General features: G+C 40.4%; 1 protein-coding gene across 1 annotated transcript in view; it reads left to right on the top strand.

The window, feature by feature from the left end:
* Positions 1-256: 256 nt before the first annotated feature.
* The window catches only part of CTNNA1 (catenin (cadherin-associated protein), alpha 1, 102kDa), a 104,251-nt gene continuing 90,209 nt past the window's right edge, over positions 257-14,298 (top strand). Inside the window, exons 1-5 of the mRNA XM_009330012.1 lie at positions 257-367; positions 2,666-2,861; positions 9,658-9,824; positions 10,617-10,736; positions 12,762-13,028. Coding sequence (XP_009328287.1) covers positions 263-367; positions 2,666-2,861; positions 9,658-9,824; positions 10,617-10,736; positions 12,762-13,028 — 855 coding nt within the window. The 5' untranslated portion in view covers positions 257-262. The remainder of the gene's footprint in view (positions 368-2,665; positions 2,862-9,657; positions 9,825-10,616; positions 10,737-12,761; positions 13,029-14,298) is intronic.

Raw genomic sequence — 14,298 nt, 5'->3', positions numbered from 1 at the left:
TGCTTGTTTGTTGTTTGTTTTTTTTATTTTCTAACCAAAACATACAGGTAATGTCTGTATATTGTCATAACAAGCAATTTTTTAAACTATGACCAGTTGAACCAAAACTGGTATTTCCGGAGACAGTATAACCTTAACTTGCACCGAATGGACGTGTTGTGTGTTTAATAGCCTCGATTTTAATTTATTTTTAAAATACGTTCCAACAGCATTAATAATTAAAAAAAAATTGTATTCATGTAGCTTTTTTCTTCTTCTAGAGATGACTGCTGTTACTGCAGGCAACGTTAACTTCAAATGGGACCCCAAAAGCTTGGAGATAAGAACACTGGCGGTTGAAAGACTACTTGAGCCTCTTGTTACACAGGTAAGAAAAAAAAAAGGGGGCCAACAAAACCTTTGTAAGGATGATTGTTTCGATATATTATTTCAATTAAGTAACTTTCGAAGCTTAAATTTCAGAAGTAAAAATGCTACAAAACTAAAGATGGAAAAGAGTGTACAAGTAACATCTTTGTTCAGTTTTATTGTAACAGTTATTGGGCATGACTCTAGAAAGACTGTGTTTCTTTAGCACCTGGTAAGACACAGTATTTCAATTAGAAGTGCAGAAATGCATGTTAGTAACTAATGTTCCATTGCTGCTGTGCTGTTTGACCTGTATTTTGGGTGGTATGCTGCTTATTTGTTGAGTCTTTAAAAAGCTGTGCTACATATCATTTAGAAACTGGTATTTGGGAATGACAAAAGTCCCTTGCAATGAAGCCATTAGTGCTTGCCAGCAGTAGGGTCTCATGTTTTTTTTTCTTAGAGATTACCTGTGTTTAGAGTTCCCTTTGGAAGGAGGTTCAGGTAAATGGTGAAATGTGTGGCGGGGGATGTTTGCAACCTGTCTAGCACTGCCTTGTCTTGTAAATAGATTACTGACCCCTCCTAACTGAGTTCTACCCATGAAGTATGCTTTTATGGCATTTGTTACTGTTTCAGTATCTCTTTTATAAGATAGGCATGATTTCTTTTAATTTCTGCCTACGCTTTATGCTGAATTTGTGAATAAAAGCTTATTTCTGCATGGTGTATATTGCCCAGTGAAATGCACTGAAGAATATGGGAAAGCTAGAGTAAGTCTTGTAAATATAAGCTATGCGTATTGGGCATTTTGAAGGTTCTTGGAAGAGACATTCCAGGAGGTCTGGAAGAGAAGGTGCACTGGAGGCAGTTAACTCATCTTCTTTAGCATTGTTTTCCTGAAATGTGAAATTTTTAAAATGACAGTATGAACTGGACACAACTGCTAAGCACAAACTGCAGCGATTAAGTTCTGTTTCCAGTATTAACATTCCTTTAATCGCCAAGCTGCTGTCTGTACCTGCCAGTTGTTCCCTGCAGATATTCAGATGGACAGTTGGATGACCTACTATATAGCTTTTTAGCCGGAGTTACTGATGGAGTCTTTCCTGAAGAGAAATTGTCCTAATTTGGCAAACTTAACTGAGTAAACTTGCTTATAGGACCTTCTTGTCCAAGTTCAGTGTCTGTAACTTATTCCTCAAGTAGCACAATAGGCTGTACTGGCAATCCCAAATTTTGTGAATGATGTGACTGGCAAAATACAGAGAGGAAAGCGGAGTAAGTTGCCTTGTTGCAACTTGTTCTTTATTTGTAGTACATGATAAACTGAGACTACCCAATACAAATGCTCCCTGTTAACCGACTGCGATATTCCCAACTGATGGCTTTGCCTCTCTGAATCAACCTACTGAGAAGATGGATTCAGCTCTGAGGATCTTTATGTCAGCAGTCCTTGGACTTTCCAGAGTAGTAATATTTTTAGTGTTGTAATTTATTGTCTCTCTGAAGTGGCTTTGTATGCATTTTCCTAGACTTAACAAAAAAGAGAAGGGGGGTGTGTGTGTGGGGGGAAGGCAAATCGAAAAGTGTGTGTGGATTTTGTGACATCTATCTGCATTTGATTGAAGGGACTGGATCCTGATCCTGAGCTAACCTGGTGTGATCCTGAGTACCTGGTGGTCATCTGGCCACTGGTGACCAGCTTCTAGCAGGGTTTCAGTCTAAAACATAAAACTTGGAAGTATTTCTTGATTGCAGGAAGATTGAGAGAGTTCAGTTTTGGTTGTTTTAGGGAAATAATGAGCTCTAGGAAGTCCTTTGCTCTGCATTTAGTCCATTGGCTGTAGTACTGTTTTGGACACACAAGATACTGTGTTGCTAGATTTCTGTAGATAATGGCTTCAACCTTGTTTGGGGTCTTTTATGCCTGGAGAGCTATCCCAATCTAATTATTCCCAACTTCGTTTCTTTTTATGTGATGCCAAATAGCTCTGGCCTGTTACTGAGATTGCAGTTGATCAAAAATACAAATAGATCTCAATTCTTAATCAAATTTTCAGGTCTGCTGCTGATAAGAGAAATCTCTAAGCAGTTTAGCTGAATTTATAATGCTCATCTAAGGAATCAAGAAGCATGGTAATGTTTAGAGATGTGAAAAACACTTGCGTTTGAGTTTAACTTTTGGAGCTGGCAATAGTGCAGGTATTAGCAATATGCTGTCTAGAAAAAAAAATACACGTGGCCTTGCTGTCAAATTGATAAACTTCTAATTTGTTTCATGTTTTTGTTTTTTCCTCTCCATCTATGCCTTTAGGTAACAACACTGGTTAACACTAGCAACAAGGGCCCCTCTAATAAAAAGCGAGGACGTTCTAAAAAGGCCCATGTTTTGGCTGCTTCAGTTGAACAAGCAACAGAGAATTTCCTGGAGAAAGGAGACAAAATTGCGAAAGAGAGCCAGTTCCTTAAAGAGGAGCTGGTAGCAGCTGTGGAGGATGTTCGTAAGCAAGGTAAGAGCTATGTATCTGATAGCTTGTAAAACTGTGTTTTTTCAGAGTAAATAGAACTGTTCCCGTTTTTCCTTTTGCTGTTATTTCCAATGACTCTGCGCCTCTCCGCTCGCGTAGATTCTCAGCTTGTCTTGCTGGCTTCCTTGAGGAATAATATGAACTGGGCAGATTTGGAAATCGGATGTCCCAGGTAGAGATTGAGAAGAGAGGCAGAATGGCTGATTCTTTGAAGAGTATTTAAAACTCAGCATAGGCTAAAAAGTAAACTTCCCACCCTGCCTGTAAATGTTGTGGAACTGCGTCTCAAATATGTCAATAACTTCTTCAATATTTGAATGTGTACAAACCAGCATTGTAGGAGGAAGAGCTGAGTGTTGACTTGACAGAGCTGGGTGTCTTGAATATGCAAAATGTAAACAGCAACAAACGGAATGTGAGGACCTTGATTAAATATTCCAGGCTTCCTCCCCCACATCTAGTGTTGATTTTTATCATTTTCTTTTTTACTTTCTTGGAGAAGACCTGCAAGAAAAGCCTATGGAGCTGGCTCACTCTAAAATATGCACTAGTAAATATTGTTGCTCATAAATCATTTATCATTCTTCTAGTCGTGAGCCTTTTCTATGCTTCAGTGAAACCCAGTCAGCTGGTATTAATGGTGGTTGCTGCTGCAGCATAAAAAGGAAAACTCATTAGCATTAATTGTTTGTAGCTGAAGTTGTGCAGTGATGAAATATTAGTTTGAAAATGGTTCGAAGTTCTGGATGAGCCTGGTTGACAGACCAAAGAAAGATCAACATAAGAAGGCTGCAATATAAGGGGCTAATTGAGTTGGCTTAATTTAACAACAACAAACAACAGCAAAAGAGGCACCTTTGTCTTGAAGTCTTTCGTTCTTGGTGCTTGCTTGATTGCTGCTCAGAATTGAGAGTCAGAGCTCATCTGTGAGTGCCTTCAAATGACTCTTAGTGATGTTAGTGAGCGAGGGAGCTGTACTCAGTCCTCAGGATTGAGAACTTCCATTAGCTGAATTTGTAGTTGCAGTAAGAAGCTGGTAGGAAGGAGAGACTGATACAGAAACCTTCAGGATGACCCTTTCACTTGTTTCTTGGCCTCTGCTTGATTTTGAGACTACACATGAACTTGGTGCCAAAACCTCCCTGCTCTGATCTCTGACGGAGGAGGTGGAGTTCATAGCTGAGAGGTGCTGGAGTGAAATAACTTCCCACCTTAATGTCATTTCACTACTTCTTCCCTTTTTACTGTTCGCAGCTTGCATGAAATCTGGTGCATAGAGAGGATAGCTGTATCTGTTTTCTGAAGCTGGGTGGATGATGATTAGACTTGAGTGATTTGCCTGAATACGACTGGTGCCCACCGCTGTTTGTGGGGATGCACTCGCAGCAGGGCTGGGCTGCTGGGGCAGCACGACCAGGGATAAAAGCCTGTGCCCCGTCACGGTGCCAGTGTTCAGTCAGGTTTAGCAGAGCAGCTCTTTCTAAGGAAATTAAAAACCAAACCTTTGAGGAAATTAGAAGCAAACGGTGGAAAATGAGATGCAACAGAGGGAAGGCTTATTGCTGCCAATGCCCGGGAGGATTGTGGTTCTCAGTAGTGCTAATAGCAGCAAGAAGATACAAACTTTCAAGGTACATGTTTACGTACAGTCTGTGCACTTCCGAAGTGTTTCCAGTATTGTGGTAGACCAGTTGAATTCATGAACTAGAGAAATGAGGGAAGTGTAATGCAAAGCCTGTGCATGGGCTTAGCAAAACTTCCAGGTGTCGGTGCCTTTATCTGCTTTTTGCAATGGGGCCAAAAGCGGAGAGGAGAATTTGGGTGTCTTGGTCAGCAGTAGGGTGATCGTGAACCGGCAGCATCTGTGTGTCTGACGACAGCAGTGGGATTATAGATGTATAGCACAATTTATCTTCAGCAGAAGACAGGAAAATAGAATTAATAATGCCTTTATTTAGAGTAGGGAGCAGTTTAGTTACCATAATAAAAAAAGATGAATGAATATAGACAGAGGTTATGAAGAAGATTAGGACAATAGATAACTTGTCTCATCAGAGAAAATTAAAATTTTTTTTTTTAGCCTAGCGAGAAGAAGATTGAGAGGGTACATGATTTTAGTGAGCATGCTTGTTCATAAAATCCCATTTGTTGGGGGTAAAAACAAAGAAGTGAAAAGAGCTATTTAGAATGAATGATAGTATGGTTACATACTAAATCAATACAAGTGGATCTTCAAAGTCTTCCTGACTCTTACAATGGAAGAATAAATTACAATTTGCTTTAAATATTAAATAAGTTCATGAAATATCCTTAAGTAAGATTCCTGGCCCTTTAAAGCTTTGGACTTTTGACTTCTTTTAAAGTAGTGAAACTTCTTAAAATAAAATTTTGAACAGAATAGTGGAGACAAAGAACCAAAGTGTTTTTCAGAATAGATCCTGCTGTGGTTATAGAAAAGACTTAGTACTGGGAAAACATCTGATGTGAATGTCTTTGGATTTCAGCATCCTTACAGCGTTTGTTACATTAATTTCTGCCACTGGAGTTTTGCTGAGTAATAGAAGGGGCAATATTGGTCTTGCCCAGTCTTACTCCCCCCACTGAGCTCTTTGTAGGGTTTTACCTTCCTAGGAAGCATTGAAGACCGATTGTACGTTGAAATGGTCAGCTCTTCTGGTGCTGTTGGGAGGTGTGTTGGAACTGAACCAGTTTCTTACCCAGGTGCTCGACGCTGAGACAGGTTGCAGACTCTGGGGTCAAGAAGGAAATTTCTTTTGGGTCAGGTTGACCAGGCTATTCCTGTTTTCCTGGAGTACCGATGACCGTAGTTCACCGCTTCTATATATCTGTATGCTAGTGTGAGGATCCAGGGCATTAGCTATGCTTCTACTGTTGTTTCTTCCTATGGTAATTTTGCATAAAAGACCAAAAATTAAAGCTTAAAATTGAAAAGCTTAAGCCTGTGCATAGGGTTTGAGGTAAGAGAATGGATGAATGGTCTTGTGAATCCTATGGACTCTGGTCATGTTCCATGGTTGCGAATGCAGGGGAGTGAACCTACTGATTGTGTGGTGTCTTTCCGCCCTGTGTTTCTTAGTGAAGCTTTCTCCAAAACTAAACAGTGAGGCAAATTATGAAAGGGTAAAATGTTTTTTCAACTGTACTTCACACAAGATGCATGGCTTAAGGATTTCCAAGGAACAGGAGGCGGCCAGTTGCAGAATAACTTGAAGTTAAACTCTGAATTCTTCTTGGAAACCTCAACTTTAAAGTTCTGTTGTGACCAGTTAGCTTAATTTCTTGGAAGAGTACAAAGAGTTCTCAGTTGTTTTCCTGCAAGAAAAATGTTTTAGGAGTGTACCACTTGTATTAGAAGTAATCCTCCAGCCAGGGACTCGAGATCTTTGAAAAGCCGTAACCTAAGAGAGCTCTGAGACGGCTCTTGGCAAACTGTAGGAGGAGTGTTGTAGGCAGTATGTGGATTTAACAGAAGACAAGATTAAAGAATTAACAGAAGCTTTTGTTGCCATAAGTATCAACTCCCACGTTGATATGGCAAAAGGGGGCCTTGTCCTTTATAGTAGAAAGCAAGGGCAGTCTGTTGTGACGCTCATGGTGGATGCTGAAGGTGGCATTAGTGGTAAGGTAGGACTTCAGTATCCAGAATAGTAGAGTCTTGAAACTCTGATTTCATGCTTGCGTTCATTTGGTGGGGAATAGGCAACCTCTAGGGAATTGTGATAGGGTCTTATGATCAGGTAGAGGTATGGCCTGAGGGCACTCCTTGTATTTCTAATACTGCTGGAAAAGCAGCCTGGAGATGGGCTTTGAACTGGAAGGTGCCAAAGGGTACAAGGTGATGTGTGGGCATGAATTTCTAGCTTGGGAAAAAGGCATCAGTGCCTGTGTGTGTCCTAGGTCTTCCTTGCTTTGCCTGTCTTCTCTGCCGCTTTCCCGTTCCGTCAGTGCTGGTATAAAGCCCTCTCTGTCATGGTCATCGTGTACCGCGCTGCTGAGGAAGATTAATAGTGCTGTCTGAAAGTGCTGTCAGACCCTGTGGGCATGGTGGGAATGAGACTAGAAAATGGTAATTTTCTTTTGATGGACTAAAATCTTACTATTTCTGAAATGGGCTTTGTCCCATTAGATTTAATTGAATTCTTAGTGCTTTATTGACAAGATCATAGTATGGCTACCGTTGCCTCTTCTTTTCTCAACTCTGTTTTATTATCTTTCCCTTGTAATATCTAGTGAAAATCTAAGGTTATATTGGAAAAACAGATTACTTAGATAAGAATTCGTACTGGCTGTATAATCTGAGTCTCATAGTCTGACTTTTCTGCAGTGTATTTCTTTTAACTCTTGAAATCCTGCTTTCAAACTTGCTGTGTTACCTCTGGTTCAAATTTGAAAATGAGAAGATTACGCTGGATCCAAATTGAACTGATAACGCGCACACATAATGTAGTAACTGCATACTTAGGCCAGGGCAGAGTTCCCTCTTACCCTTTGAATCTAGCTAAAATAACTACTCCATGTTGCTTTTCCTTTAGAAAAGAAGTCTGAAAGCTAGCTTTCTTTAATTTGCAGAAAAATATATATATGCAACAACTTTAAATATAATCTTCCTTTAATTCTGGGAAGCTGGTTATCTTTTGACACCCTGACAAGCTGTTTGAAACTCACTAAATCTTTCAAAGTCTCTCGTTAAAATAAAAAGGAATAGCATTTTATTTCAGGACTGGCTTGTAAGGTTGCAATTTAAGAGATGGATAGAGGATAATTTTGGTTTTTAACCTTGTTAGCAATTTCTGAGATTCAGGTGAAGTGAGTGAGTGTATTTTGAAAACAACATTCCTCTCTTTTGGGAGTTGGAAATGTGGGAATTTTACATATAAATAAATAAGGGAGGAAATATTTGTAGTGAATTTTGGTTCTGGCATATATCCTTAAATCCCGAGATTGTTAATAGATTTCATACTTGTGGTGGTGACATTAATTTCACTATTATTAGCCTCTTCCAGAAGGAATAAAGAAAGGGTCGTGTCAGCTATGTCGGGGTTTTAGAATCTCATGGCTGATTGCAGCTTTTCAGCATTGGAGATGCATCGTCTTTCACCCATCTGGAAATCTGAGGCTCTTGACACTTGTTAAAATAACGAATTGTGTTCCTCAAAAAGTTGGGTAAGGGATATGGTATTTATAGCTGGTCTGTACTTGGACAGAAGCTTTTTTTCATATGTCATGCTACTGAAGTAGCATATTTTTTATCTTAAAATGTTGTATGCCGCTCTTCGTTGTATTATTTAAGATGATGGAAGGGTGTTACATAGGAGGGAGCATTTGAACAAAATTGAGTATCTTGATGTAGTTGCTTGGACAGGCTGGCAGCTGTGTTTGGGCTGTATTTAGCTATGAAGGCGTAGAGTGCTTGGGTGCTAGAAACTCTTCCAGGGCAAGATATTAATTGCTTAATGGTAAGTATGTGGATGGTTAACCCCAGGCTCTCCAGTTGTAGGTATTTTTGAGTAGTTAAAATAGTAGTTTAAAAAAAGTCAGTAAAATTGAAACACTTCCCATACTGGGGGTACACTGCACTGATTGCCTAGCTGTGGGAGCAGGCAAGCTGTTGGCAGGATGATGCCACTGCGTCATCTTGAGATTTCGGTGCACATCTCGTCCAGCCCCATTTGGTAGTGGGCTCGATGGGAGTCACTGTCAGCTTTCACTTGTGAAGCCCCATTTGAGGTTCTTTTCTTCTTGTCTGAGACATGCTATTTTTGTTTCGGCATTTGGCCATATGGATGCTTTTTCATACAGGTTTGGGAAGCCTCTGACACAGCAGTTAGTTATAACACAGTTCACCTGCTTTCTGGTCATCTCCAGCTGCCTGCAAATCTTTGGCCTTGAATACCTAGTGTTTTCTAAACTAAACCCTAGCTGTTCACCAAATGTTTCTGAAATGCAAAGAGATCTAAGAATAATAGTGTGGATTCCAAAACTTGCTGCTGTGTAGGAACTGTGGTACTGGAAGCAAAATGCTGCCCCAGAAAGGAGGGGGGGAAGCCCAAAATTTACTCCTCTGACTATATGCAGACATTACTTTTATGCTTTGTGAATGCCTTCTGGAGCAATTTCTCTAGCTGTGTAAAGTGGCCTTTGCTTTTCATAGTTACCAATTGCATTGTTACCATCTGAAACCCAACTTCTTTCCTCCTGCACCAGATGCAGACCCACAGGCTATGAAACGTTGAAGCGTTTTGCTAAGCGGTGCCTTGCACTGAATGCAAACCAGGGCATATCTAGCCAGGCCATCGCTCAGAGTTGTTTACAGTCCCATGAGCTGTGGTGTTTCCTCGTGTGTTTACAGTACTTTCCTGCTGCTTTCTGCTTAACTCCTGCATGCACATACATCAAAGCTTTTGCTTAAGCTTTGAAAGCATTGTAGTTTGTGAAATAACTCCAGTCCTGCATGTAATGGTGAAGGCATGCTGAATTTGCCTTTCCAGAGGATTCTGGCATATTAAAACACCTGTACAATTGGAAATAAGGACCAAAGTTGTTGTTTCCCAGCCCTTCCTCCCTGCACAAGCCCCTCTACCCTGATACCATGTGGTAACCATACATAGAAGTAGCTACATGCAATCTTAGTTGCTGGCTGTATTTAAGTAAACGTGTTTTGTTTTCAAGACTTAGATTGGCTTGCCCAGGGATCCTTACAGCCCCTTAAGAAATGCTGTGTGGTGTTAAAGTCAGACCATCTTCTCCCCTTGTGCAGGTGACTTGATGAAGAGCGCTTCGGGGGAGTTTGCAGATGACCCCTGCTCCTCTGTGAAACGAGGGAACATGGTCCGAGCGGCACGCGCCCTCCTCTCTGCCGTTACTCGACTGCTGATTTTGGCTGACATGGCAGATGTCTACAAGCTGCTTGTTCAACTTAAAGTAGTAAGTGTAGTTCTTTGCTGTGATTCACTTTGCCATGCCTGGCATGCCAAGCGTGCTCTGTCAAGTGGCTTAGTTTCACGCATGTGTGCTGGCCCCGGTGCGTGCACTGTCAGCGGCTCGCTTCTGGAGCTGGGAGGTTTTTAGGGTTTTTCCTCTGAGTGAAACGTGTGCAATGGATGTTTGTCAGCTGTTTTTACACTCATTGTCAGTAGCTTTTGACATTGTGTTGCACTTTATTCTGAACTTTTAGTATTGAAATAAATGCACTATGGTCTGCGACTGCAGGTGATAACCAGCTTTTTTCATCTTAAAGAAATAATTTGGCTTTCTTATAACCGATACTCCCTGGTAGCTACTAGGGATGAGTAGCTTTGGTAGACTAAATAAAATGAATGTGGAATATTTGAGGAAGCCTTTTCTTCCCACGAGCAAGAGGGTGGGTGGTTTATACAGCATTTGAAATGAAATGAGATTCAATACCGGGCCTGCTTTTGTGGCAGGGCTTTGAGGACTCTCCTTGTGCCCTTCGACAGCCACTGCTGCAGCTCTGCCAGGGCCCTGGGCTCCTTCATACTCTTTCAAATGCATGTACTTGGCTGTCTCTGGTAGCTGATGACTATGAAGTAGTAGCTAAGCCTTGACTACTATTAGCCTTTGAAGTATCTCTCTCCAAAAAATAAAAAGGGGCAGAGGAAGATTGCTTTCTCTGTCTGCTATGAAGTACATTCTGAATTACTTCTTGAACTGTGGACTGTATTACTTGGAAAACTTTGTGAATATATATTCTTTCAGGTGGAAGAAGGTATCTTGAAACTAAGAAATGCTGGCACAGAGCAGGATTTGGGTATCCAGTACAAAGCCCTCAAACCAGAAGTGGATAAGCTTAACATAATGGCAGCCAAAAGACAACAGGTATAGTGATGGCAGCTTTTTCTTCTGTATATTATTTCTTCTTTTTTGTTTTCAAAATAAGAAAATAAGGCGGCCTTCCTGCCCTTGGACAGTACCCATTGCTACTAATACTTTTTTTTTACTTTATTTTTATTGCTGAGTACTTTTTGTTGCACTCCGCCCTGTTTAGGAAATTTGAGCTTGCTTGGTAAGCAGAAAGTCTGCTCAGCTGTAGGTTACTGCTTCTGACAGAATTTGTTCTAGTAGCATTTGTTTATGTTAATGCTTTCGTACCTTAATGAAATGCTGCTTCTCAAGACTTGCACTTCCCATTTTGAAGCAGTGCAGGTGTGGGTAAGGAAAGAGAATTGAGGTGTGACTCGGTGCCTGGTGCACTCGCCACTAGACCACACTGCCTTTGTGGTTCGCACAGACGGACTGAATGTGTCCATTTAAACAGGGAGCAAAAGTCACGGCTGGGCACAGAATTACAACTCTTTCCAAGAAGGTGAGTGGTGATGCTGGTTAGTCTTGCACCGAAATGCCCATTTGAGAAGGGGTTTAAAATCCTGTTTGTTATGTGTATGTTCTGTGTTTGGATAGCTTGTGCTTAACCTTAAACTGTGTGTAAAATTTGCTTTGTTCAACAGCACTGTTGTGACTCATTCTTGTGTAGGTAAGTTTTTTCGAAAGAAAGCAGAGGTGTGGGCATTTATCAGAAATAGCATAATTCTTGGGGTTTGTTTGTTTGTTCTGCAGATAATGTACAAACCGAAACTGCTATGCACCTCTGACACTGCTTGGTTTTTTTGCACAGATTCATCTTTGAAAATAAACTGGGTGCAGTCTAAAATGGATTGCCAGTTGGTTATGTATCTAAAATCTGATTGCAGTAAATGGGAGTAGGGTTGTGATTGCAATGCAATAAATGTTCTTAAACTGCTTTGTGATGGATTGTTCCACACTATGGGAAGTGGCTGTACTAAATCTGTAAGCCTGCTTGGAGTGCCCTCCCTGCTCAGTGTGCATCTTAGAGGTTGCATATTACCCATTCATTTTGAAAAGTCTGTCAGATTTTTTTTTTCCTTTTCTCAGTAAGGCAGCCCACTTCGTTTTCATCACCTCTTCGTAAGATTTGAGAGGTGACTTTAAAATGTTCATACTGCTAATAACTGTGTTCATTCTTCCTTTTATAAACTTACTGCTCGTTCATGCTGGACTCAGAAGCTTTATCTATTCATAGTGCTTCTATTCCAAAACAGAGGTGATGGGGTTTTAGAGAATTGCAGCAGTGAGTGTTTGGAAAAGACCTATGGACTCGCTCACTAATCTTAAATTAGCGGTAATTATAGTCATTGGATTAATTTCGTCTCATTGGAGATGAACAAGAAGTTGAATGAGATGATACACGTGTTCTTCTAAAATTAAGTACCCGAGTCTCTTGAGGAGAGTAAACTCCATCTTCTAGGTGTGATTAAAGAAAGCATTCTGGTTGTGAGTCTTAGAGTTTAAATTAAAGATGATCTTGTTTCTCATGTGCACCTACAAGACAGGATTGCAGGGGAAGCCTCTTGTTCGTTTGATAGTTACAAATTAGCTCGGTTCTTAAGTTATCTAAAAATGTAAGGTATTCTGTTTTGAGGATTTAGGTTTCTTTGTGATTCTGCAGATGTAGTGCAAACTGGAAGGAGTGGGGAGAAAAATGTGTGCTCGTAACTTCTGTGTCCACCTGATTTACAGGTGTTACCACCTTTCAAAATCCTGGTCCTCTACTGTGGTGAGGAGCAGTAATCCAACCTCAGATTTTGAACTGTGGAGTTGTGGCTTGCCCTACAGTACTTCTTTTTTTATTTTTGTCTTTATGAAGCTGTTGTGTTTTGAAATTAGTTGAGCCCTTAAGAATAGGGATACTCAATCAGAAGATAGTTAGATTTGAGCATACTAGGCAAAGAACCTGCCTTTTTTTTTTTAATGTGGTGCGACAGTGCATGGATGTTAAATGTGGAGAATGTTCTCCAACGCTTTTTTCTTTAATTTTCCTAACAGGAATTGAAAGATGTGGGTCACCGTGATCAAATGGCGGCGGCCAGAGGAATTCTGCAGAAGAACATTCCCATTCTTTATACGGCATCCCAGGCCTGCCTGCAGCACCCAGATGTAGCTGCTTACAAAGCTAACAGGGACTTGATCTACAAACAGCTTCAGCAGGCAGTCACAGGCATCTCAAACGCAGCTCAAGCAACTGCATCAGATGATGCTGCCCAGCAGCAGGGTGGAGGTGGAGAGCTGGCTTATGCTCTGAACAACTTTGATGTAAGTTTTGAACCTTTATGTGTTAAAAAAAAAAAAAGTGGTAACTCAACACTTGTGTTCATTCACCTGATGTACTAGCCACAGTTTGATTTTATTTATATTGCCTGAAAGATAATTTTCTACTGAAGTACAGCAAGTACCATGTGAGGTAGGCTTTTATTTTTTTAAAAAGTCTTTTTCCAAACTAGGATTGATGGAATATAGAAAGCTATATATGCAGTTCTTGGTGATTGAAGGCTGTCAAGTTAAACTAGCTCTGAAATAGCAGTTAGCCTACTGCTACATTAGATTTAAGCCCTTGGTTTATTTGAAATTGATTATTTCATAATATATTTATGTAATGTATTCTTGTAGGTGACAGAAATGACTTATTAAAAGTGAATAATGTATTTGGAATTGCCAAACTACCTATTGAGAGGAACATGAGGTGGGAAGTTTAATACTTTGGTTGGGAATTAAGTCATTTCACAGCGTTGTACTGATCTGTCATATTCTTTATCTTGCGTTCAGTAGGTTACTGAGGATAGCCATGCATTTTTACTGAGAACGCTTTCCTTTTGAAGCCAGTATTTTGTGTCTACCACTGATTCAGCCTCTGAATTTTAAATACCTTGGCACTAACTTACCTCTAAAACTTTATTTAATATTGCAAAGCCATCATTCAAAAGGTGTTTAATACTTCTGTTTTTGCCAGATGTTGCTCACCTTCTCCTTTTTGCTCTTACCACTCTTGCTCCTCCCCTACATTACTTTCTCTGCCATGTTTCTTTTACGAGGATAAAGTACTATTTGAGTTCTCCCTGTGCTCGGTGTGAAGCCTTTCTGTGTGATCTCTTGGGTAACAAGAGGATGTCATGGTTGTCTTGATCTTTGCGACTATGATTTCCGTTTTAAGTCTGCTTTTCTTAAATTCCATCAGTTGTATGTTCAGCTATGTAAGTCTTAAGAATGTGCCTCAGGCTAGCACCCAAGGGATTGCAGGTTTGAGCAGGTATCCGTGGGAGGGGAAGGCAGGTCCTGTAACATCACACAAATGTTGAGGACTGACTTGGGTATGTAGAATTGAAGTAATTCCGTTCAGATTCATGGATTGGCTAATCTAGCTCAAACCATTTAATATGATTTCTGATGTGTATATATATGGCCGTATTGTACTACATGAACTCTCTAACGTATAGCTGGAGACTTTTTTGAGTGTTGCGGTTCACATGGAGCTTTTGAGCTTTTAGTTCTGCTTTGTGAGGCTGATAGCAGCAGAGCTTGTTCAGCA

Source organism: Pygoscelis adeliae, unplaced genomic scaffold (assembly GCF_000699105.1).
Source record: "Pygoscelis adeliae isolate BGI_AS28 unplaced genomic scaffold, ASM69910v1 Scaffold248, whole genome shotgun sequence".
In the NCBI taxonomy this organism is placed as follows: domain Eukaryota; kingdom Metazoa; phylum Chordata; class Aves; order Sphenisciformes; family Spheniscidae; genus Pygoscelis; species Pygoscelis adeliae.
This window is presented reverse-complemented; position numbering and strand designations above follow the sequence as displayed.